The sequence below is a fragment of the Astyanax mexicanus genome, chromosome 12 (assembly GCF_023375975.1).
Source record: "Astyanax mexicanus isolate ESR-SI-001 chromosome 12, AstMex3_surface, whole genome shotgun sequence".
In the NCBI taxonomy this organism is placed as follows: domain Eukaryota; kingdom Metazoa; phylum Chordata; class Actinopteri; order Characiformes; family Acestrorhamphidae; genus Astyanax; species Astyanax mexicanus.
Genome location: NC_064419.1, coordinates 20316480 through 20341555, shown reverse-complemented (window position 1 = coordinate 20341555; position 25076 = coordinate 20316480). Strand labels below are relative to the sequence as shown.

General features: G+C 38.3%; 1 protein-coding gene across 1 annotated transcript in view; it reads right to left on the bottom strand.

Moving 5' to 3' along the window:
- Positions 1–6122: 6122 nt before the first annotated feature.
- Positions 6123–25076, bottom strand: part of zgc:162200 (uncharacterized protein LOC558638 homolog) — a 30876-nt gene continuing 11922 nt past the window's right edge. The window contains exons 3-10 of the mRNA XM_022670656.2: positions 24781–24993; positions 23694–23846; positions 21688–22140; positions 19417–20316; positions 17161–17340; positions 14015–14166; positions 10713–11052; positions 6123–9038 (exon numbers count right to left, since the gene is read on the bottom strand). Of these exons, the coding sequence (XP_022526377.2) occupies positions 9033–9038; positions 10713–11052; positions 14015–14166; positions 17161–17340; positions 19417–20316; positions 21688–22140; positions 23694–23846; positions 24781–24993 (2397 nt within the window). The 3' untranslated portion in view covers positions 6123–9032. The remainder of the gene's footprint in view (positions 9039–10712; positions 11053–14014; positions 14167–17160; positions 17341–19416; positions 20317–21687; positions 22141–23693; positions 23847–24780; positions 24994–25076) is intronic.

Sequence of the window (25076 nt, the reverse complement as noted above, 5' to 3'; positions counted from 1 at the left end):
GTAAACAGCCTCGGCTCTGCTGTAAACTTTACCAAAAACAGCGCAGGGCGGTGGGCGGGGCCGAACGCTTCTATTGGAGGACAGCGCTGTCAGTCACAGGCTTCAGGACTGTAGACAAGTCAAGTGAAGTCAAGTAGTTTTTATTGTAAATACTGCATATGTACAGGACACAGGGAATTTAAATTATGTTACTCTCCTTCCCAAAAATTACAGCAAGTACATAAAAAGATTATAAATATAAAAGAATGGGAGACACTATATTTACAATACAACAAGGACACAAGTAGACATACATGAGACAAGAGACACAAGACAATAGTGAAGTAGTGATTAAGATGGAATGGCAAGTAAAAACAGAACCCGTATAAACAGTAGTGCAAAGTTCTAAGAGTCCACAGTTTTATTGTAGTTTGACACTTTCTTCTGTTTCAAAAATACCATTTAGAGCTGCAGACAGTAATTTCTTTACACGCACGACACAAGTTCTTTAAGTTTAGGTGTCTTTACTTAGAAAATCAAATCACGTACGGTAAGAAAACTATATGCTCCCGTACCTATTGCAGCTCTGACTAAACTCGTGCTGCACATGCTCAGTTACGTCACTCTAAGGGAGCGTCAACATTTTTTCCATTAATCATTAATCATTAATCATGTTCTTAGAATTATGAATTACACAATGACATGAATTAAGAAGCAAATACAATATAAATTTAACATAATTCCACATTCTATATTTTCTGCTTTATGGCTCTTAAATTAATGGACGAGGCGGAAGTTAGCTTCTTATTCGCCAGTGTCTTATTCAGATTTCCGTTCCACCTTAAATGCTGGCTGAACATACATGCGGTCGCCTGTAGATGGCGCATTTTAACAGCAAAAAGCAGCTTGTAAGCAAAGCGATGTGCAAGCGCTCTAAATAAAAGTAAGAACACAATGCGAGGGACAGAGTTTAATTCTGAGTGTAATATAATGTAAATAAACTTAGATGATATGAATTAAACGTTGTTGCTTTCACTTTTGGCCTAATTCCCAGGCCATTATATCTTCAGTCTTAAGTCATCTAGAAAACTATCATACCTAATACACAATACATAGGACTGTCAAAAAAGGACAATTACTGTATATTTTTCTCACAGTGACCCTGTGAACATAGCATGTAATATAATATTAATTAATTAATTAATATTAATAATTAATGGTGAAATAGCACTTTTCGCCTAATTCCATGACCATTATCTTCACAGTCTTAAATCTTCTCACAAAAATGACTATCAGACCTAATTAATACCCAGTACCCCAGACTGACAAAATCCTGAAGAAGGACAAATATTACAGTCGATTTTTCCTTAATGACCGTGTGAACATAGCATGTAATATAATAGAATGAATAGGCAAATTGCACTTTTCGCCTAATTCCAAGACCATTATCTCTTCAGTCTTAAGTCGTCTCACAAAAATGACTATCAGACCTAATACCCAGTACCACACACTGTCAAAATCATGAAAAAGAACAAATATTAATGTTCACCTCTAGTGACCCAGGGGGATTACACAAGCTGCTGTAAAACTGTATAAAACAGTCTAACGCACTTTTTCAGTTTTAATTCAGGAACCGTATAGTGAAATGGTTTTGCAGTTCCATAATCCTGAGAGTCAGACGGTTGAATGATTTAAACATGTCCGCATTGGATCAAATATGGACGTACGAAAAACGCAAATTATGAATCAAATTCTTAATTATAAAGGGCATATTTTTCCGTAAATGTTTATTTTCTTAAAGGAAATACAGCTAAATAGGCTAGACAACTGGAAACCAGAGATTCTAAGACTTAATATATGGCATATTGGGTGTATATATTGAGCCTATAATTATTCATAGCCAGATATTAATTATGACATTTCTCTGGCCCGCGGGTGGGCCAGGGCGCGTTATCATTTTAGCAAATGATTTTGCTTTGATGCCAGTGTTGCCTACTCTCAACGCTCTCTTAGCTCGGCTTGGAACCTAGAATGGTTCTTTAAGGATGACCCAAACTCACACGTAGCTAAAGGAGTTGAAAATTAAAAATCCATTCCAGGGATTAGGTTGAATTAGCTTTAGAGCCAGCCAGGCAATTTTTTTAACCTAGCTTACTCACCTCTACACCTAAACTCTTAAAATTAAAAGCTCAAACAAGCTTTCTAAACGAACTTTCAACACCGAATCATAGCCTAGAGTCGAGGAACTACTGTATTTGCAATCAGTTTTTTAAGCAAACTTTTTGTTCTTTGATATGAAGGACTTCTTTTTGCACTTTTTTTAAGCAAACGGTTTGTCTTTTGCCGTATTAAAATGCATTAATATGCAGAAAATAGTTGTTGATAAATGTTGGTGCTGTAAACATACAGATATAAATTCATATAAAATTTGTTCTTATTGAAAATCATTTGTAGCGTTTTTCATATTCAATTATTATAATAATAAGCAATAATTATTATATATTTCATATTCAATTATATTCAATTATTTGAAGTGCGAGGTCATGTGGCCCTCCAATGGTCATGCTGAAAAAAAATGTGGCCCTCTCCATCATGGAAGTTGCCCATCCCTGAGGTAGACCCATCCTCCTCTGGTCTAAATCACGTATGACTAATTCATGATATGATGTCACTTTAAGACCACATATACAGTCTTTTTATATAGTGGCTCCCTGATGCCTGCAAATCATCTACAATATCTATATATAATGAATTAACCCCTGTCCAAATATCCCCCCTAAACTTAATTTAATATTAGCTGTGGAGCCTAAATCATGCTCACTGAGCTCAGTAATAATTCTAAATACAAGCAGTAGCTAATCAGGATGCACAGCTGCACCTCTCACTCAAATTGTGGAATTTTTGGAGGCATCAGGGGGCCGCTATTAATATTTGCTAGAATCACCGAAGTCACGGGAGAAGTGGGATGTCTGCTGACCAGTGTGCTGCTCAAATATCCTGATATAAATAAACTCAACATCTATATAGATGGAGCTTAGATTATTAGTAAAGACTGAGAAGTCAACCACTGGTTGTTTTGCTCCCGAATTTGGGTAAACTGAAAAATATTAAATTTATAGCCAAATTAAATCTATGCATTCATCTTTATGTTTTAGACTATGATTAGATATGTTTTTAGGGCCAGATTGGGTTATGATTAGATTTGTTTTTAGGGCCGAATTAAATCTATACAAAACCTCAACATCTCTAATGATGGAGCTGAAGTAATAAGTTAATACTAAACAGCCAATTGGACATTAGACAGTGACCACTTTGGTTGTTTTGGTCAACTGCACTAAAACTGTTATACTAGAAGCTCAAAATCTATAACGATTGAGCTCAGCTCATAATTTAGCTTACTGGAGTTAATTGACCAAATAATTTCATTAATATAGAAAAGAAGTGAAAGAAGATAGAACGTAAAAAATAGAAATGGGGAGAAACAGTGTGAAAATGGGGAAATTTGAGTAATCAGGAAACAGGAGTTATCGTGGAGCTTCTCCTGGTACTCCTGGTATAGAGCTTTTCTTTATTTCCAAGAATGATGCGTATCATGATACAGGAGTTATGATTCAACATATTGCAAATCCTCCCTATAATAATAATAATAATAATAATAATAATAAAAAAAAAAAAATAATAATAATAATAAAATAATTAATTGTATACAGATATATCTATAGCAGTGTAGCGCTAAAGTTCAGCAACCTAGCTGCTGGTAAACTAGTTAGTAATTATTAGTGTATCCTGTGTCTTCAGAAAGGGGGCAGGTGGTGCAGCACTTTATCATTATTATTATCAATTCTTTAATTCCTCTGATAGAGAGCTGAAATTTTATCTTTTATTCTATTTTTCCATTCCACCTTAAATGCTGAAGCCGCTGCTGTCTGTTGCATCATTTAAGGTGGAACAGGAAAGTAAGCTAGCTAGCTAACTATTGAGACAATCTACCAGAAAGTTTGTATGTTTGTTTTGAAGAAAATGTCTATAAAATACTGAAACTAAACATTAAACTATAGTAATATAGTGGTTATCGTCGTTTGATAAATTAAGCAAAGTACTAATTTAAAGAAATGCAAAATTGTAAACAGTTTTTATTGCAGGAGTATTTAATTTAGAATTCAGCTCGGTCCAGTTAGAGAAAATTTCGCCAGGCCGAGGTCCGACTGTCGCCATTTTTAACTTGTGTTATGATTCAGTATTATTTACAGTATACTGAAGAAGCCTAGTAGTTCTGTAAGTGTTTTATGTCATCAACAACTGAAAGACAAAACAAATTACACTTACTAGTATAGTTCAACAATATGTATTGTCTTAAATAGGCCTGTCACAATAATTACATTATCAATCTATCATAAAATAAATGGGAACACCCTGATCTTCTCGAGTCTATTAATGTGAATCTGTATGTTAACTTTATTTCAAAATGCTATATTCATTCTATTTAATTTTATTTATATTAGATTTGTGCCTGCCTGTCATGATAATTACATGAATGACAAATCATACAATATATGGAGAAATGTTTGCTGAACTTGGCCAAAATATCAGCTTTTTTTTTTAAACACCAGTTTTATTTTATTTAATATTATTACTGTATCAGACTTTATCATGTTGTGGGTAAAACTGATTGGGGAACTTGCCAATGCTTTTTGTCCCCTTGGGGTTGCCTTAGTTTTGAGGTAGGGTTGTTTTGCGAGCGAGGGAATTTTTTTTTCTTGCTGATGAGTTCTGATCAGGTGGAGTAAAGTGAGCTATTTTGCACTATTGTCTCAGTTGTTTCTCTGTAATTCCTATAATTAACACTAGTACTAGTATGTTTCATAAAGGTAGTATTTTAATTTATTTTTCTAGGTCACACCATCTATTAGCTATTAGCCATCGTATTAGTTTTTCTCACTTTATTCTGCGACTTCTCACTGCCTGCTTCGTCTGTGTGGCTCCGCGCGCTCGCATCTGCACAGATCTGATTGGCAGAGGAGAGCGTTTGCTGATCTTACAACACAAGTGATTGGTCAGTAAGTTTACTGCGCTGCAAAGCACGTAAACCATGCAGACAATAAACGTTCCGTCACTTTAAATAAACACTGTCAGAATTAAATCCTTCTCAGTAGTTTATCGGTTTGGGGCCGGATTGGACAATGTCTGGGTCCGGACCTGGACCGCTGTCCGCCTATTAGTGATCCCTGTTTTATTGTATTAATACTGCTTGTTTTACTCATACCAAGAAAAATTACTGTTCTGGCAGCAAGAAGTCAGATTATTGGTACTGTTTTCAAGCAAAACCTCAAAGCCCTGCCTTCAACACAGCATTTCTAAAAGTGCTTGATGACTGTTTTCGATCCTTATTTTGAGGCAACATGCTTTGGTCAAATATGAGTTTTTGTTTCAGATATCACCTGTAACATCAAGTACAGGCTTGAGTGTGAAAGTGTATTGTGCGTTGTCCATAGATTAAATATTTGCATACACAGATGTAAATAGATATATCTCTAATAACTTCATCTAAAGCCCTGCCCAGACAGGGTTAGTATCTCAGGTGGACGTCTGTGAAAAATATTTCACACTTCTACACTACAGGAGGACCAGTGAGTGTTTTTTGTGGTCACATGACATTGCGTTCAGTAGCTCCTCCATTTCCACTCACTGTTGTGTTTACGTGGATCTCCATGGAACACACGCCCAAACTGTAATTACAGCGCGTAGCAGTAAACAAATAGCTATTTTATTAAACGCGAGGTGACGAACTAAGGTGTGCGTCCGGACGGGAATAAAAATTGCCAGAGGGCCACAGAGTTCATTGAAAAACAGTAGGCAGTTCAGCCTGTACTTTTCTGAGAGGACGTCTGCGAAGAACATATACATGGCCGTTCCAGACAGAAATAGAAAAATTACAGAAGACCCCCCCATACAAGAGAAAAATACATATATAGCATGCTAATATATACACGTAATGATTTTAATAATATTTTTTTCAGAAAGCTTTTAAAATAGATTTAAGATATAGCCTATAATGTTCATGATTGTTTTGAGGATATCAAAAGAACAATGTGGAATCCCCTTTTACACATTGAGCAGCAATCAACAAAAAAACATTACAACAATAACGTTTTAATAAGTTTATTTTTATGCTACACTTATTTCACAGAAAAAAAAGGTTTGGGACTGTATATGAAAATTACACCTTTCTTGAAGGAGGTCCTCAGTGAGGGAATGTATCAAAGGGAACCAGTGGGTTAAAAAGGTTAGAAGAATTTAAAAGGTCTAAACAGGCAATTTTTTTTTTTACACCGAGGTAAGACATTTAATGAAGACTGAAGAACCTTCGTAGCTTAACATAGTATCTTTTTCTTTTAAATGGAGACCTTTCAGCAATCAGTTTCTGTAAGGATCACAACACTGTCTTCACACGGTAAGAATGCAGGCCAACTACAACCACTCCACACATGTATTAACAACAAGTATTAGCATGCTGCTGACCAACTTGCAGGGTGGCAAGCGAGCAGGTTTCCTCATGTGCGGACAGCTGATTAACTATGATTCATTAATCTTAAAATGTACATCAACAAGCTCGCTGCTTTAACAAGAACAGCGAAACCTTTCAGTAGCAATTACCTACATTTAAACGCGAGTTACTGATGAAATGCGGGGAATGGAGCAATCAGTAACAGCACAGTAAAGCACAACTTCAACTTTTTGTTACAAAAAGTAATATTTGAATTAAAACAAACAAAAGAAATAAACACCTCCAAAAATAAATTAGCAAGAAGACGCAGTCAATTTTACCTAAAAACAAATCCACCAATCAAAAAAAAGTTAAGGCACTATTTTCTGATCCTAATTTGCTCCCATGATGTGTTCCCTTTAGCATTAATTCCAGTGCCGTATTGCTCAGACAAAATGTTCAACATAGTCATACTTAAATAATTAAAAACAAACATGGCTTTGTCCCAAATGCGTAACAGAGTAGGGGTGGGCAATATGACATTATTTAAATCGTATCGTGATGGATTTTGTTTTATTGTGTTCCACAATATACTTTAAAAAGTACATCAAGAATACCAGTGTTTACTGGACACTGATCAAGTCTGCATTTAATCATAAACAGTGCTATTAGTCTTGTTTCACTGGACAAAGTGTAGGACATGATGACTAGAAATAACTGAATTAGAGGGTATTTGCACAATCTATCACTACTGATGCAATTTATCTGAAATCTCATGTATCGCAATAATCAATATTGTAATATTTTCTTTTTCTTACCACATTGCCCACCCTGTAACAGATTGTTCATTAGAACAGTGCTTTGTATTTAACCCTGTGATGAAGATAAAAAACTGGCAGTACTGTTCAAAAACTGGACAAGCTTAATCTGTTCTTTTTATGCGTGGTCTGGTTAGCAGCAAGACCTCCATACCGCTGCATAGACAACAGTTGTAGATGTGGATTACTTTTCGTTAGCAGCTCTCGTCACTGAGTCAGAGGTACAGTGAAAGTAACAGTTCTGTTTGTACAGTTCCTTAAAGGGTAATCTTACATGTATTGTTGCAGGACATGAACTTCATCGTTTAGCAAACAGAGATTAATCCCAATCAGCAGGGTTTTTTTTGATACAGACATCTGAAGGACAAACACATTGAGACTGATGTGTTACTGTTAACAATGACTCAGACGTAGGGAATGTAGCATATGAACATACTTTTACGTAGGACTGGTCAGCTCTTCATATATTAACTAACAAAATGAATCAGGTTTTCATTTCCATCATACACAATCCTATCTGAACACAGTTGTGGTCAGTAGTTCACATATACTCATTATAGGCATGAGTATCATGGTATACTGGTCTTTTAATTATTTCTTTAAACTGCACATGTTCTGAGGCGGAGTAAAAATTTAACAATGTACATCAGACAAACAAGAATTTAGTGAACAAGTTTTCATTTTTTGGTGAAAACATTGCAGGGTCAAACTTTTACATACAGGATCAGACATGGGCATAAAACCAGAGTTTAAATGAATTTGCTCCAAACCTGAAAAGTCCAAAACTTTGCTGATATCTTGTCAGCCAGTGGAACTTATAAAAAAAACACAAGTGGATTTAAAAATGAAGAATCAGGAATACCTCTGAACTCCCAAGAATATCTACCCATCAGCTAGACAATTAAACTGTGGACATAAATAAAGCTTGTTGATGGATTCCATTGAACTTTTAACAAGTATACCTTGTGATGTACATGATCAATCCTGTAATAATAATTTAAACCTTGTGTGTCTTCTGTACATTTCTTAATAGAAAAAAGAGAGAAATAAATACAGTATAATTTAAAGCCCAATATTGCTATGATAATCATGTCCATGATGAGCGGATGCAAACACACAGCCACAACTGCCCGTACAGCAGATAAAGAAATCACAAAAAAAAGTTGATCACCTCAGGTCAGTTCTAGATTGGTTGGTTGTCTTCGAGTGGTTTTTGGTGTAGCACAATGTCCATGAGAGACTGAAGGCAAGTTGGAAAAACTTGCCTTACTCCAGAAACCCCACCTTAATGAAATGAGATGAGGCTCTGCCCAGCTTTAGTTCCTCAAAGCTGCACAACACATGAGCCAACAGAGCAGAGAGTTAATAGATAAAGAGGAGGGTGAAACAGGACAGTGAACAATGGAAAAAGAAGGAAAATGAGGTAGAACCAAAGACACAATAAAGGAGAACAAATGACTTGAAAAAATAATAAAAAAGGGCTGAAAGAACAAACAAAGCAAAAGGCTTCCAGCACCTTTAGTGTTTGGAGCCCTAACAACAAACAAAAATGAAATAATATGACAGATAAAGACTAAGAAAGAGACAGACAGAGAGAGAGAGAGAGAGAGAGAGAGAGAAGGCCAATGTGTTGTGGTCTGGGATGAGGTGGATGTCACGTCAGGTCTGGAGGGTTAAGGGTGGTTCTGAGCTGGGCATGAACACGGTCCACACACACTGGAGGAGGAGAGGAGGGTGGTGGTGAGGAACTTTCACCGCTGCAAAAACAGGCCGAAAAGACACAATCAATCAATCAATCAATCAATCAATCAATCATGTAGTCACTCATACATTGGAAACAATGACTGTAGAGACAGACACTGATGAAACAAAGAACAATGATACAAATTCAAGGTATTAGGTGCAGGTTGGGGAATACAATGTATAAATGGATTTTTAATTAACCTGTCCAATTTAAGCACCAGATGTTGGTGGAGTTTAAGTTATAAAGGCTTTGGGGTTTCAGGAAAAGAAGAAAATATGCTCTAATGTTGAATTTGTATATACAATTATAAAGTGGATCATTTTAACTATTTACTTATTTATCAAATTAACTCAGTTTAGAATATTCTTACCTCTGGATTCTCTTAATCTCAATTTTTGTCCATTGTTAGTTGGTTATGTTGTATTTTAACCCAGCTTTTTGTACCTTTATGATGCCTAATCAGTATAAGATTTAACTTTTTGAACTTCTTTAACTAAAATAAAATATTTTATCAGTCAAAACCTTCAACGACTGAAGAGACATTCAATTCAGAACGCTGCATCATTCTGAGATCTATTTTTGGTCACATGATATATCACCAAAGATGATAATGTTTCAGCATTTGCCAATTTCCACTGACTTTATACCTGTATGGACTGATTTTTTTTTTCTTGTTAGGAAGTAGAGAGAAACTCAATGTGAGTACATGTATAGTGTAACTGATATCCTGTCATCTCCCCTCCCGTGCTTTGCCAGTGTATTGGCAGTTTATGCTGGATTTCTTTTAAATACTGAGCATTTTGAACATTTAAATGACTAAATACGGATAGATTTATTTGATGTGTTTGTGTTCACGGCTCATAGAACGGTTTGGCTCTGAACTTCGTTTGGCGTGTGCTGATCTGCGCACTGCATCAGTGCCCGCTTGGCGTTTTTTACGGACATCCTGCTGCCTTTCGTTATCGCGGCGTGGATTGGAATGCTCACCCATACTGTTAGAACTGGAGGCTGAATGATTTGCAACCCTAGAAGATGATCTCATGCTACTTGTAACAGAAGATTTTTGATCCCTGCTAAACTGACTGAATGAAGAAGTTTGACCACTAGAGGATGCTACGCTCAAGCGCCTCTGAGCTGGTGGAGACTTAGACGAGGGTACGACTGTACCTTGGGAACGGTTTACAGAATTTGCCTCCATGGAGCGCGATTTGGAGATGTTGGACTGCTTTTTTAGAACCATGTGTTCAGCACTATGTTTGGAATGAGATCGTAAATCATTCTCTTGAATTTTTACTCTGCTTTTTCTCTCTGACCGCACGGCAACGGGTACGCTGCCTTTAGAGGCAAGGTTGTCTGAAGAACGTGAAGATGAAGGCGTGGTGCTGCTTGCTGGTAAGGACGCACGGCGCACCTTGATGAACGTGTTATTGCGCCGTGGTGCACACACATTGATGTTTTTCGACTGCACGTCAGCGACTCTGGGCTGCTGCGACAGTATCGCAAATGGACCCAAACCACCAAGCGTGTCGTCTAACGAGCGTGAAGAAGTTGATCCACGACTACGAACAAACGTAGCATCACGAGCGAGACCGACGGACACAAGACTCTGCGTAGAAGTGGACGGCAATGCTAACGGCTCACTGGAGAACGAGGACGACAATGAGGAAGAGGAGGAAGCATGTCTTACAGGGCTGCCATGAAGGCTGCGTGAGAGCGCCCTCAAATGGCCACTCATGGTTTGAGGGCCAGTTGATGCCATCATCACAGGACTGGCGCGTGGGCTGTTCCTCATGGGACTCCGTGGAGCTCGACCTGACTTGGTGCTCAGCTGCTTGGTGCGGGACCGTCGTGGGCTGCCCCCGTTGCTGTGGGAGTGCAAGGGAGCCTCCAGGTCCTCCAACCGCTGAGTCAGGGCCAGCTTCTGCTGTATAGCCATACGGAGGAGAGAGTTGAGTGTCTTCTTCTCATCCTCCGCAGCAGCTAGCTGCCTCTGCATCTCGTCCAACTGAGTCACATACTGGTCGCATCTAAGGGAGAGAAAGGGGAACATGTTTATAAAAAAAAAAAAAAAGGAAAAGGAAAAAAAAAAAAAAAAAAGGCAACAACAAACAAATGTTGAGCACTGAAGCACATCAGTACACAAAGAATTAGCCACTGGGTAGAGAAGCATATTGTAACAAGCAACAGACAACTGGCAAACATTGCTGACTGCTCACCACATGGGGGCAGCATAGACAAAATTTACTAACTACAAAGATGTCTGGGATTCAACACTCCACGGTTATTAGAAGGGCATTTTGCTATTTACACAATGCACAGTTTATTTTAAATATAATAAATCACTTGGCTTACCTAATATTTACATATATCTTATACATGTCTTATATATATCTAGAAATCTGTACAAGTATCTTACATAGACCTATGTCACTTATCTGTTTTCCTTCTCATGTTAACTTGTCATTTTGGAAATATACGTTTTTTTTGAGTCAGTAACAATATGCTACACAAGGTCACCTCTTCATAAGGGGTGCCTACTTAGTTGGAGAGTGTCAAGTTAAGATATAGTAGCCCAACTTTTAAGAGACATATTTTTTTATAATCCATTCTATTTCATAGCCTTTCATTGCAATTCATTGTCTGACCACAATTTCAATGGCTGGATTTTATTGATCAGACTACTTTTACCCGATCCTAGTAATTCTAACGTGATTAAAATGCTTGGAATGTTCTGCAAAAATGCTAATCCCACTATTGCCATTTGCTTTTAGGGATGGTTAATATAGAGAGCCCACTTTTGATTTTAGGACACACGACACTGGGCACACTGTTACTGTCTACAAGTATTTAGCCTTCTTCTAAGAACAAAATAAATGTTTTATCTATATGGTGTTGTGGGTGTGGGGGATAGTTGGCGAGGCAAAAGAACTATGGAGCCGTCCCAACCATTGACACTCTCCGTACCCAGCTGAGACCCATGGGACTGATTAAGCCATCTGGGCAGGCTTAAAAGGACGCCTCCTACTTGAGAGCAAATGGTCAGAGTGTATGTTAGTAAGATGGCTAAGGTGACCCGGACTGACACACATCACTTTAAAGATGCTAGAGCGCTATATAATGTTTCTTTAAGTTGGTTTAAGGTGTGGTGGTGGGCAGTTTTCTAATAAAAGTTACCATATTTTCCGCACTATAAGGCACACTTAAAATTATTTCATTTTCCCCAAAGATCGTCAGTGCGGTACAGCGTTATAAAAGAGTTTCAGTTTAGTTCACCTGCGCGGGGGCTGAAGCAGTATTAGAATTAGCTGCTAACCGCTATTTTCCCGTTCAAAGGGAAGTAGAGCTGGGCGATTAATCAATTTTATTGATTAATTCGAATATACAGTTAAAGACGATGTTTTTTTATTAAAAATCGATTTTCTTTGAGTTTTAATTTTCACCACCGACGCTCCCCTGAGCTTAGCCCCGCCCCTCTCTCCGGAATAGGAATAATAAAAAAAAAAAAAATAAAAAAAAAAACTGCTCTTATAATAACATTTAACAACACGGCAAAAAACTGATTTATGTAATTTACGTAAAAATAGTTATTTTGAGACGTGACTGCCTATTTAAAAAAATTGTTGGAGTTCATTTGTATAATTTCGAACATATTTAGAGTGTTTTTTACTCACTGTTTTCTCTCTCGCAATGTTAATCCTTTACAGCTTTAAAAACATGTATTACACAAATTAGGTGATGACTTCATTTAGCGACTTCTAGCGACTTTTAAAAGATTTTAGTAGGGGAAAAAAAAATCGATTTAAATCTGATTTTTTTTATTTATTTTTTTTTTAAATCGAATATTTTTTTTGGGCCATATCACCCAGCTCTAAAGGGAAGTACTATTGGGCTGTAGCCTGCTGCTTACACCGGCTAGCACTGCTCGAGCAGCATTAGCATCAAGATGCTAACCACGCTAGCTCTTTCGCCATTCAGAGAGGAGTATATCGGACTGTAGCCTGCTCGTTTTTTCGTGTTAAAACAAGCTATGTGGTTAGCCGCTAATGCTTCAGCCTTAGTGCTGGAGAAATTTGGGAATCTAAGCTTACTGTAAATAAATAGAAGCACTTTACTCACCCAAATAAAGTTTTCAGGAGAGAAATCTGTGTAGATTAACATTTAACACTTGTTTCTTATAGTCCCTTAAAATGTGCCTATAATCCAGTGCACCTTGTGCATGAAAATAGACGTTCATGAATAGTGCGCCTTATAATCCAGTGTGCCTTATAGTGCGAATAATACTGTATGTCTTGAGTTCACTCAATTCCGTGTGTATTTCTCCGTTGCTTTCGTATTACAAAAGTCACTGTGGCCCTGCCCCTATTCCCTGAGCTACCCATCTTTTAGCAGATTTTAGCTTCAACCACTATTCAACCCCACTGATCCATCTATTTATTTTATTTATTTGCCTCAAGGAGTGATTGACTAATGATCAATAGAATAGGATGTGTCAGATTTAAGATACAGGCATAAGCTGCAGGACAGTAGATCTCCAAGAGTAAGGACCAGATGGTTTGACACAATATGTAGATTTAAACCAAACTTTCCCTCACACATTGTGCACCTATATAGTGAGTGTTCCTGACAATTACAATAATTGTCCCTTACGCATTGACAGCTCCATGTATAAATCCAGCGGGCTTGTTCAAAGACTCATTACATAATATGCCTTTACCGTCAGGACACTGTACCGACATGATCTTTGATCCTCATCCTCACCTCCCCTGCCTTTTAGCTGTCAGGAGGCAGGTGCCCTCAGGTGTGCACAACAGGCCAGGAATCGTGCCTGTTTAGCTGCACGTGAGGATTAAGATTATAATCTGATTATCCGACTCTTTACACAGATCCCTGTAGTAGCCAGGTCTGTGTAGTCCAAGCACCTTCCCAGACTTCTCCAGACTCAAATTACTCTATTGTGGTGTTTCTCAGAGCATGTGGTTTGCCACGTACCTGCTAGCAAACATGACCCGTAGTGAGGAGAAGGTCGCGGCGTCCTCCTTCAGAGCCTTCAGCTCGTTCCTAAGCTTCACCATAGTCTCAGACACCATGGTCTTCTCAGTCTCATACTTGGTCTTCAGGTTACTTAGGGCTAGCTCTGCTGTCTGAAACACAAAACACATGCATCATGTTACTCCGATTACTACTGAGATTATCTCCAGCCACAAGAGAAGTACTTTATGAACTGAATACAAAACGTGTTTAATTGCAGCACTAGTTTGCTTTAAGGCTAAATAAATAAATAAATAAAATAGCTAATGGTTACACTAAATGAAAAATATAAAGTTTGCAGCTGTGAATGCTAAAGGCTCTGTGTTTATCAGAGTGTATATGAATTTGAATGTGAGCTGTGACAGAAGAAGGTCAGACATAGCTGGGGAGAGAATCTCAGACAGTGATTTAGTATGACACCACGCAATACCAAATTTAGATTGAAGAGAGGCTACAATTAAGCACTAAAGCACTAACTTACTGCATTGGCATTAAAATTTACATATTACTGCTGAAATGTATTAATAACTTGTCAAAAAAGAGCAAAACACCTTAGAAGTGAAATACTATGGTTGTCTATTTTTATACATATGCACCTTAGACACCATAGGGCAAAGGTCGGCAATAGGCTGCCTGCGAGCCAAATGTGGCCTGCAAGCATTAAATCATCTGGCTCGTGAGGTTGTTTTAATTATAAATGTACGATAATGAAAAAAAAAAAATAAAAATAATAATAATAATAAAATGCTTCTCTGGTGAGCTTTTGTTTACATCCCTCCCCTGTCTCTCTGTCACGTTCTGCACGACTTTAGTTTCCGCCTGTTCTCCCAATAGGGGCGTTTCATTCCAGACGTTACCCAATTCACTAGCCAGGGCAGCGATAGTGTATTGGGCCGCGACCCTGACGACACGGTTTCGATCCCGCGTTAGGAACGGTATGTTCGTTTATTTTTTCCCTTCTTCTTGAGTTTACCTGCTTTAAGATCAACTGTTCTGCAATTGGGTTCAACAACCCTGTGGGCTGGAGAGCTACTAATCTCTAGCACTCCATTCCATTACAATTCTTTTTCCGCAACAGATTTTTTGTTTTTGTGGCCCACCATGTAACGGCTTGGAAAATATCTGGCTCGCCGACAAACGTAATTGCCGACCCTTGCCATGGGCGATAGTAAAGGTTAAACCAGTGGTTAAAACCTAAAGTCCCTCTGTGAGACAGAACAGTTAAAGTTTTTGCAACCGTAAAATTGAAACCAAACAACCATAAAAAAAAAAAAACATTAAAAGTCACTCTCCCAATTCTTCAAAAGACAGAGGAATTAATGTCCCTCTGGAGGCTAGCCTCTCCTCAGGGTTCAATATTTGAGGAAACTGCAGATAAAATCATTCATACAAACAGAAAAAAAGGATCACTAATCAGCCACTGGATAAGCTAACAAAAGAGGAGGGCTTGAAAGTGCAAGAGGACTATGTAGTGGAAAACCTGTAAAACAAGCCATCTTACTCTCCACTGAGTTAGCCCCAGGCAATGACTTTCCAAATCACCTCCACAGAAGTGGTAATGGAAAGCAAAAGTGTGCTTACTAAACACTTTTTGTGAACCACTACACAAAAAAGCAGTGTCAGGTTTCAGTGACCAAAGAAACTCACAGAACAGGTTCTAATTGACCACAGAGCTCCATTTAACACATTTCAGCACTGGTTGTCTTCAAGCACGCAACCTGGATTCATAGTTAATGGAGCTTTGGTTCCTGACCACTGAGATTTTGCTAAAAGTATTTTACTGCAACTATGCCCAGGTAAGGGTATATAGAGGGTGTAGAAAGGTAGCAGAACAGAAAGTGGGGTGCAATGAGCAGGCTTTTTAAAAAGCCAGTGTCCGTGTACTCCCGCACTCCAATACTGCTTCATCAGAAGAGGCCTGTTTCACAAACACTAACTGTGTGTGATGTGAGCAGCACAGTGAAGTGACCAATTCAGCTCACACATAGTCTATTCATTCACACAGCATCTGTGAACACAACCATGTGATCAATAACTTCAGTCACTTTGTGCAACCATTGAAGAGACACAGTCAAGACAGGAAAACTGTGACAAATGTGCACAATTTTAGTGCATACCAGTACTTTCTTTCAAAAACATTTTATTAATATTTAGAAATGATTTAAAACACTGTATTTACATATCAAAAAGTGCAGTGAGATATTAAGATCGAAAAATACCACCGCTTACAGCAGACTGGACATTTTCTTTTGTGAATAATAAATGGCAGGAACCTTACGCTTTAGCTTTGCAAGACAAATAAATATATAACAAATAGTATGGAAGTCGGTCATGGCTTAGTTAGCAATTGATTTGAATTAAATTAAACAATAGACTTCCACCTTACTTAAATTCACTGGTTCTCACGGTGAACTTTGCACTTTTTTACTGTAGCCATCACCAAGTGTTCACTATTCTGTAAATTCATTTGCAGCCCAGTCAATGAAATGAACGGCTTTTAAAACAACAAGCAAAAAAAGCCCTATCCGGGCGAGATTCGTTTCTCAAGGGGTCCTGGGGTAATTTAATCCCGTCCAGACACTCATCTCTGAGTTTCATCACCTCGCGTTTAATAAAATAGCTATTTGTCCATCCACGCACCGTAATTACACTTTGGGCACGCCTTTCCCCTGAGACCCACGTAAACACAACAGCGAGTGGAAATGGAGGAGCTACTGAACGTGAGGTCATGTGACTAAGAAAAAAAAGTGTGATATATGGAACGGGGCTATATGGATGGGGCTATAGTCTACATTTAGGTATTGCCATATTTGGCAGATGAAAGGCAATCAAATGCAGAGGGCCAATTAAAAACTTTAGCCCTTTAGCCCTACCCGGATGGGATTAATAAAATTAAAAGTGTTAAGCCAGAAAAACACTGGAATGTGTCAGAGATAAAAGTGAGGGGGCAACTACAGAACACCCTGAATGAGGAGTAATATATAATATACATAATTGAAATCCCATTTAGTCTTTAAAGTGTTTAAAGTGAAGTAAAAACACAACCAGAGGCCTCACAGATAATATAGTTTCCATAATGTAAATGCAATCCCACATTCGCTTTTTACCTGTTTGTTTGCCTTTAGGACAGTCCTGAGTGTGGCGATCTGCTCCCTCTTGGTGCTTAGAAGAGACTTCAGCTTCAACACCTCCTCAAGCAATGCGTCTGCATCACGGTCGGATTCAGAGAAGCTCACAACTGATGGGGAGGGCAAAGTGCCACGCTGCCTGCACAGGTCTACAGCCACCTGGAAAAAAAAGAAAAAATATATATGTATAAATAAAACCTACATTACTTTTTATGAATATGCACAAATCTATACCATTTCATTTGGTGTAGTCATTTGGCAGGAAGCTTTAAGTGCAGGTGTTCTAACTGGTACTGGGCAAGTTTGGCAAAGGAAAACGTCAGCGGATTTTAGGCATGGACATGTACATGTACATTTGATTCCAAAGTGATTCATATTTTCTGCTCATCTTTCCAAAAAAAAGCTGCTTAGCAGCCTTCCTAAAACCTGACATTCCGCCGATTAGGATTACACATCAAAAGGTTCCACCACTGACATCTGCTTTTCAGTTTACACTTAACAGAATATATTTACTGTGGCATTTATTTAATACAAGTCTTCAATGTAAAACAATAAATAATAATAATTAGATCATTTAAAAAAAAAAAAAAAAAAAAAAAAAAGTGTGAAAACCTCAGACTCAAATCAAAAGTGTACTAAATAATAGTAGTCATTTGCTGTTCAAAGCTCTTATTTATTTACAACTCTTTTTATGTGAGCTCTGCCATGTGGGGTCAGCAAACATGTTTGTGTTTAATCTTGGCTTCATTTCAGTCATGGCAGATTACCCAAGGGCTGACTACCCAATGTCAAACAGATGTACACCAGGTTCTAATAGTGGAGACTGGGGAAGCTCGCTACAAGGAAAAAGGAAGCAACAAAAACAAAGCACGCACCACAAACAACAAACTGTAACAATGCAGACTTTCCAGAAAGCACTAATGAATATCAGATACATTTAAACTAAGCATGTTAACAGCTCAAAACCACCTCATTTGTACTCTCCTAGCCTCAATTCTCCTTCCTTGAAATGCTAAATAATGACAAAAATGACCACACCAGGTTTGGCCAACATTACTTAAACCAATATTTTTCACACGTTTGTTTACACACGTCATAGGTAGTGCTCAATAATATAGCCAAATAATTAATATCTTAATATAGATTTCTTAATTTTGTTTAATACGATAATTGCAATATGGAAATGAACAAAAAAAAAAATGCTGCTTGTGGTGTAGGCATCACACACAGACACTGTCAGGCTATGGAAGCCTATAGTGTTCTGCTGTGAAAAGCAGTGAACTGACAGTTAGCAGATGCTGTAAATACTGTACATCTTTACAACACTGGGTGAATTTATACCATAAAGTGTGTGTCCCAGCACTGGTAAGTATACTGTACCATGCTTTATGTGCTACTGTTCATTACAGCATTTCCAAAGCTCTCCACACAAGAGTCTAGTATTGTTTACAGTCATCATTCCACACGCGGTTTACCTAATGTGGAGCCCTGTACTTCCAAAGAGGAGAGTTTAAACATAGCAGAGTGGAGTACAGTGTTACTGCCACCGTTACTAATACCTTTTACATAACTATTAACCTCAATCTAAACAGAGTTGCATTAAAAAAAACCATACAGACTAAGCAGCTGTGTCACATGACTGGAGAATGTGAATAAAACAGATACAGTCTGTAAACTTTGTGCAACAAAACCACAATGACAATTGACCAAACATGTCCATATAGCTGTAGTTAATGATGTGTAATATATATATATATATTTACATATATATATATATATATATATATATATATATATATATATATATATATATATATATATATATATACACAGACTTTAGACAGACCTGCACACTGGGTGTGGGTGCAAAAGCATGCTTTTTTTTTTTTTTTTTTTTTAAACTTGCTGGTGTTTCAAAAGCACTTACTGCGGAGATAAAGCCGTAGTTTCAGCATCTTGTAGCGCTTTTCCACTGACGTGGAACCGTTCTGCTTTGCGCACCTAATTTTTCATTGTTTCCACCAACAAAAGTAGGTTTCGAAACCAGGAACACTCGTTTGTAGCGGGAATGAAAGAATACTGGGCTCTTCGCTAAAAAACACCATGGTTCTTATGAGCCCGAATGCAGCTGGTTGAAAGACCATAGTTTTTTTGGTGGAAAAGCGCTATTAGTCTGCTGAGCCACCAAGAACTCCTGACATTACCAAGTCTAAAGTTTTTAAAACCAATACCTACCTGGAGGTGTTTAATCTGGCACCGGATAAGAGCGACGAGGTTCCGCACATTGGTAGGGTCCCTAAACTCCATTGTGGGCGACCCAGGACAACTTCCACAAGTAGGCGAAGTGTCTCCACTACCTCTTTCGAGGTCTACATCTACAGAGTGCACTCCCTTCCCAAACGCCTCCGTCGACCTCCTCTGCTTCCGAAAAGCCCCATGGTGATGATTAGTGTTTGAATGGTGGTGTCTTCCGCTCCTTGCTCCTTCACGATAGTAGTCCAATGTGACCCGCCTAGGTGTGAGGTTGTTGCACACGCACACATGATGGTAAAGGTTGGCCAGCTCTTCAGAAAAGGCCAGAAGCTCCTCCTGGGTGGCACTGAGGTGGCCCTCTGAGTCAGTGGCAACCCGCCGAGTAGCACCTATCTCCCGTTCCAGCTGGCCAATTCGCTCTTGGTCCTGCCGGCTTGCAGCAATGCACTGGCGGATTTTGTCTGCAAGCTCTTGTGCCTCTGCCCTCCAGCGCTCTTTTTCCTGCTTGTACCGCTCGTCTAAAGTCTTGCAGTGGTTGCCCGCCTCCCTTAGCTCGTCCCGCAGCTGCATCAGCTCGGCGTTGGCTGCCCGCATGCGACACTCCAGCACTTCTGCGCTTTTAGCATCCAGCTCGTAGAAATCATCTTCGTTTTTCGCTTCCACACCGTTCTGATGAGGGCCAGAGGCCGGGCCAGTAGAGGCCCCCTTTTCGCCTCTTCTTGATTGCGAAGCAGACAAATTGGAGCAACCCTCCATAGCTTCTAAACGCTGAGACAACTGCTCCACCTTCACTTTGTGCTCATCCAAAATCTCTTTAGACTGGACAAGCTGCTCCTGGAGGTCCTGGACTGTATCGGTGAGCATGCCCTTCTCCTTTTCCAACTGCAGAAAAAAATAAATAACAGAACAAGAATGAAATGCAACCCAACAAAGGTTTATTTGCAGGTTTATTTGCTGAATGAGTGTAGATGATTTAGTATGCCAGAAAACTAAAAATATACTATAAAATTACAAGTTTCTTTGATTTTATCAAATTGAAAACCTCTGAAATATAATCTAGAGGAAGATGGATGATCACAAGCCATCAAACCAAGCTGAACTGCTTGAATATTTGCACCAGGTGTGGCATAAAGTTATTCAAAAGCAGTGTGTTAAACTAAACTGAATTAAAAAACAGGGTTTTTCACCAAATATTGATTTCTGAATCTTAAAACTTCATAATTATGAACTTGTTTTCTTTTCATTATTTGAGGTCTGAAAGCCCATTTTTCATTTTCTGCAAATAAATGCTGTAAATGATATTTATATTGTCTGTGGATTATAGATTAAAACAACAAATGTTTCTTACTCAAATATATACTTATAAATAGCAAAATCAGAGAACCTGATTCAGAAACGGAAATGAACTCAATTTTTTTCCTAAGCTGTATATGAATGAGTGTTTAGTACCCCATTTTATCAAGTATTAACATGGAATACTCTATATAAATGATTTACACTTGAGATACAAATGCAATAGATCATGTATCAACTGCTTTGATATAAAAGATATACAGTATTCAATTAATTACTCTGACAAAACTAACTGGAGTCATATGTGGCTTTACAGGTACAGCACATAAATGCTGACTTGGCAAGAGCCACTTCAAACCACTGTCACGGCTGATTTGCAGTACTTAATTTGTAACCTCATCTTGAAGAGGATGTGGTTTTAAGCAGGAAGCCATTTTCATGCCACACAGTCAATATGTGTAACATCATTTGATTTAAATAGAACTTGTGTAAATGTTTTGTTTTAAATAAAAATACATTGATAAAAATATACTAAGATTATGAGAAGAGTGAGGTGTTTGGAAAGAATAAACAAAGATCCATAAGACACTGGACATAATTTGCACAAGGCACAGTACTTTCACAGTGCAAAATCAAGAACATCTGTGCAGCACTACACCATGGTACAACAGGAATGTGTGAGAAGAGGGAGAGAGGAGTGGAGTTTGAATAATCCAGCTCATCAGATTAAGTCTTAGGGTCAAATATATATTCAGCAGAAACCTTTCAATAAATGGACTTTTCCTTCATGCAAATGAGCTCAGAAGATGGGTTACTTAATGAATATTTTAAGCACTTTAATAGTCTTCAGGATTAAACAGATTGGACTTCTAACTTCAGTCACGCTGCTTGAGAAACGTAAATGTGAATTTTTAAGGATAATTTTATGACTGTACAAGTAGGTATGTCTCTTCTACAGACCTGCAGCACCTGCTGTTTGAGCTTCTGACTGTCAGAGAGATGCAGCTCGCTCAGCAGGTCGGCCACCAGCCCTGGAGCCTGAGGCCGGAGGAAGATGTCACGGTTTCTCGGCGTTGAGCATCGCTGTTTCTCGCCTCCTTTGGAGTTGTTGTAGCCGCTGTCCTGATCCCCCTCTCCGTCTTCTCCTCCCTCCTTGTCTTTTCCACCATCCAAACTATCATCCAACTGCAGGTCTAAATGAACCACGGAGTCAAAGGGGTTCAGAGTGTGTGCAGCCAACTCCCTCTTCAGACTGTTCTTCTGCTCGCGCTCCTCCTTCAGGGCCTCGAGGGCCTCGTCCAGCTGCCGCTCTGCGATTTCTTTTAGCCGGCCAGCCTCCTCCAGCTGGGCCCGCAGCAAATCCTGCTCCTCATCTTTCTGAGTCAGATCCACCTTCAGAGCCTCAAACTCCACCTGGTGCCAGAGAGGGAGAAAAGGATGAGATTAATTTGGACCTTGTTTTTTTTTTTATATAAATATTAAAATAAAATTAAAGCAATTAAAGCAATTATTTGAGCAACTGTGTGTCGCAAAAAGAAGAGATACTGTTTAAGTAGGACATTAAAAAAATCATGTACAATATTTTTTACTTTTATACCAGACTTAAGCTTGCAAAAACTCTGTGTCTCAGTGCAACGTTTAAATTAAATTTCCTTTATCGGAAGCAGCAGCATACCTAAAATTCTGTATCCATTATTCAACTTAAAGCTGTTTTGTAATATAGTGGTAGAGATTTCATTAAGCAGAAGCGGAGGCAATAATGAATTAATAAAATACATGTAGCAACACACTGAGCTGAAAACAATCAGGGTAATCGGTTAAACCAGGACTTCAGAAACTGGTGGGTGAGGCAGACATATTGTCTACCTGTCACAACATAGAACAATGCCACAACTCCATCTAATGTGCATTCAACATTAACAGCTAAATAGCTACATATTCTAAACATTTATAAAGGTCTTATGTACATAAAGGACACTACTTTATGGAATCACAACCATGTTTAAAAATTGAATTATTAAACCACATCATTTTACTAACGATCACCTAAAAACAAGTTCCCTAACAAGTTGTACAGAGAGTGCAGAGTTCACCAACAAACAATACATTTCCATGACTTTTTCCATGCCTTCACACAAATATTCATGAAAATACGATCTTTCAAAACACAGCACTCTGCAGGGGCATTAGTTTGTGTTGGGGAGAGGAGCATATATTTGTCAGAATGAAGCCAGGCAGCATTTAATCAGCCTTTTTCTCTCTCTGTGTGAATTAACATCCAGTTAATAATCCAGCTGAAACTCCAATAGAAGTAGGAACCCACACAGCCAGCTAGCTAACAAACATTAAGTTATTATTATTTTTATTATTATTATTATATATAAAAATAAATAAATAAATAAATAAATAAATAAAAGCACATTTTCTCAGTCGATAAGCAGAAACAAAGATTTGTACAGCAAATTTACATGACTTTCCCAAACTTTCTTGGTATTTTTTTTTTTCTAGAACTTATCCATGACTTTTCCAGGTTTTTATGACTCTACAAACCCTGGAGGGATTCTAACTAAATTGTTCTTCTGGTTTGGTTAAACAGTGTTTGTGTAAGTCTGATACGAAATCTTTCTTTATGCAGCCAAACGTGTGGACATATATTGTCAAGAAATAGCTGAGATGCAGCTCCCATAATAAATCAATTGTTGAGAGAGTAAAAGTGAGCGAGAGATACAGAAAGAGAGAGATAGAGAGAGAGGGAGCGAGAGAGAGAGAGAGAGAGAGAGAGAGAGAAAGAGTGTAAGAAAAAGTCACAAGACACTTCTCACCAAATCCACTTAACAAAGGCTGACTTCATGCAGCAAAGGTTTGAAAGGATGATTACTGCACTGCCCCCCTCATTACACAACAACTTCCCAGACAGGTTCAGCTTTAGTACCCCAGTTTCACACTCCCAGAAACCCAACACACACCTGGTTCTCCTTGAGAACAGAAACTTGCTTCTGCAGAGAGATGTTCTCCTCCTCCAGCTCACTGTTATCCTGAAGCTGCTGAAGCTCCCGAACTTTAAACTCCTTCAACTCGTCTCTCAAGTGAGCCTTTTCAGCCTCCAAACACTCACACTCCTAGAGAGGAAGGAAAATGAAGATACAAAGTGTAGATAAAAAAAAAATATATATATATATATATATATATAAATATAAAATCATCTGGCAACAAATCAAGCACATAACACTCACAGTGTAATATGTTCTTAGCTGTGCATTTCTTCATGTGGGATAGTATAGTGTATTGAGTATTTCTAGCATGTGGTTAGAATGCTGGTTATTGATCACAAGGTTTCAGGATTGATTTAAGCATCTGTTAAGCTGCCATCGTTGGGCCCTTGAGAAAGGCACTTACACCCCTCTGCTTCAGAGTCATCGTACCATATGCTGTCCCTGAGCTCAAAGCTGGGATGTGGAACAAAAGAGCTTTTTTTTGAAGAATAAATGTACTTAAGACCACAATTAAAGGTTCTTTAAACATATCAAGATTTATTTAAAAAAATTAAAGTGGTCTTCATGGCACTTCTCAAGTTTCATTAACAAATTACATTAAATCAATATAAAAACAAAAAAAAATAATTTAATTCTATTCTTTAACTAATATAAACCTTAAGCAGCTAAAAAAAAATGTAATTCACACCATCAGTGCAGAGAATCCCTGTTCTTCTGCGCCCTCTATTTCTCATTTGAACTGAAACCGAAACCAGACATGGTTTTGAGTTACAATACCTAGAACTGGCCAAACCTTGCAAACGAATCCAGCATCATTAGGAGTCTGCTGGCATCAGTTAAGTCTGCTGGCAGTATGATCACATCTCGTAGAATGTGATCTTTAATAGACACAATAAAGATTCTTTCATAAGTATTTTTGTTCTGCCTTATTGCAGATTTAATTTTCTAAATAGCTTTATATAATTAAAACACTTTGTGTACTGTGTTTCATTCTTTATTTGTATCAGTGACAAATGTTACATTCTGCATGTGTGACCTTTGAGAAACAGCAGCTTTGTACCTTCTTCATCTGAGTAGAAACAATGGCCATTCTCTCAATTTCAGCCATGGTATTTGCCTGTGCCAGACGAGCCTGCTTCAGCTCCGCCTGCAGCTCTTCCATTCGCGTTGCCATGGCAGCCTCTTTGCTGGCCGTCTCCTGTAGCAAACACTCTTCTCGAGTCTCCCCATCTGCTACAGCACGCTTCTGACTGCTAACGGAGTCGGCCAGGGCCTACACCCAAACACACAATAGCATTAATGGTGTTAAAGACATGAAGTGCAGTCTATTACATTCTGAGGCAGCTTTCTCTGCAA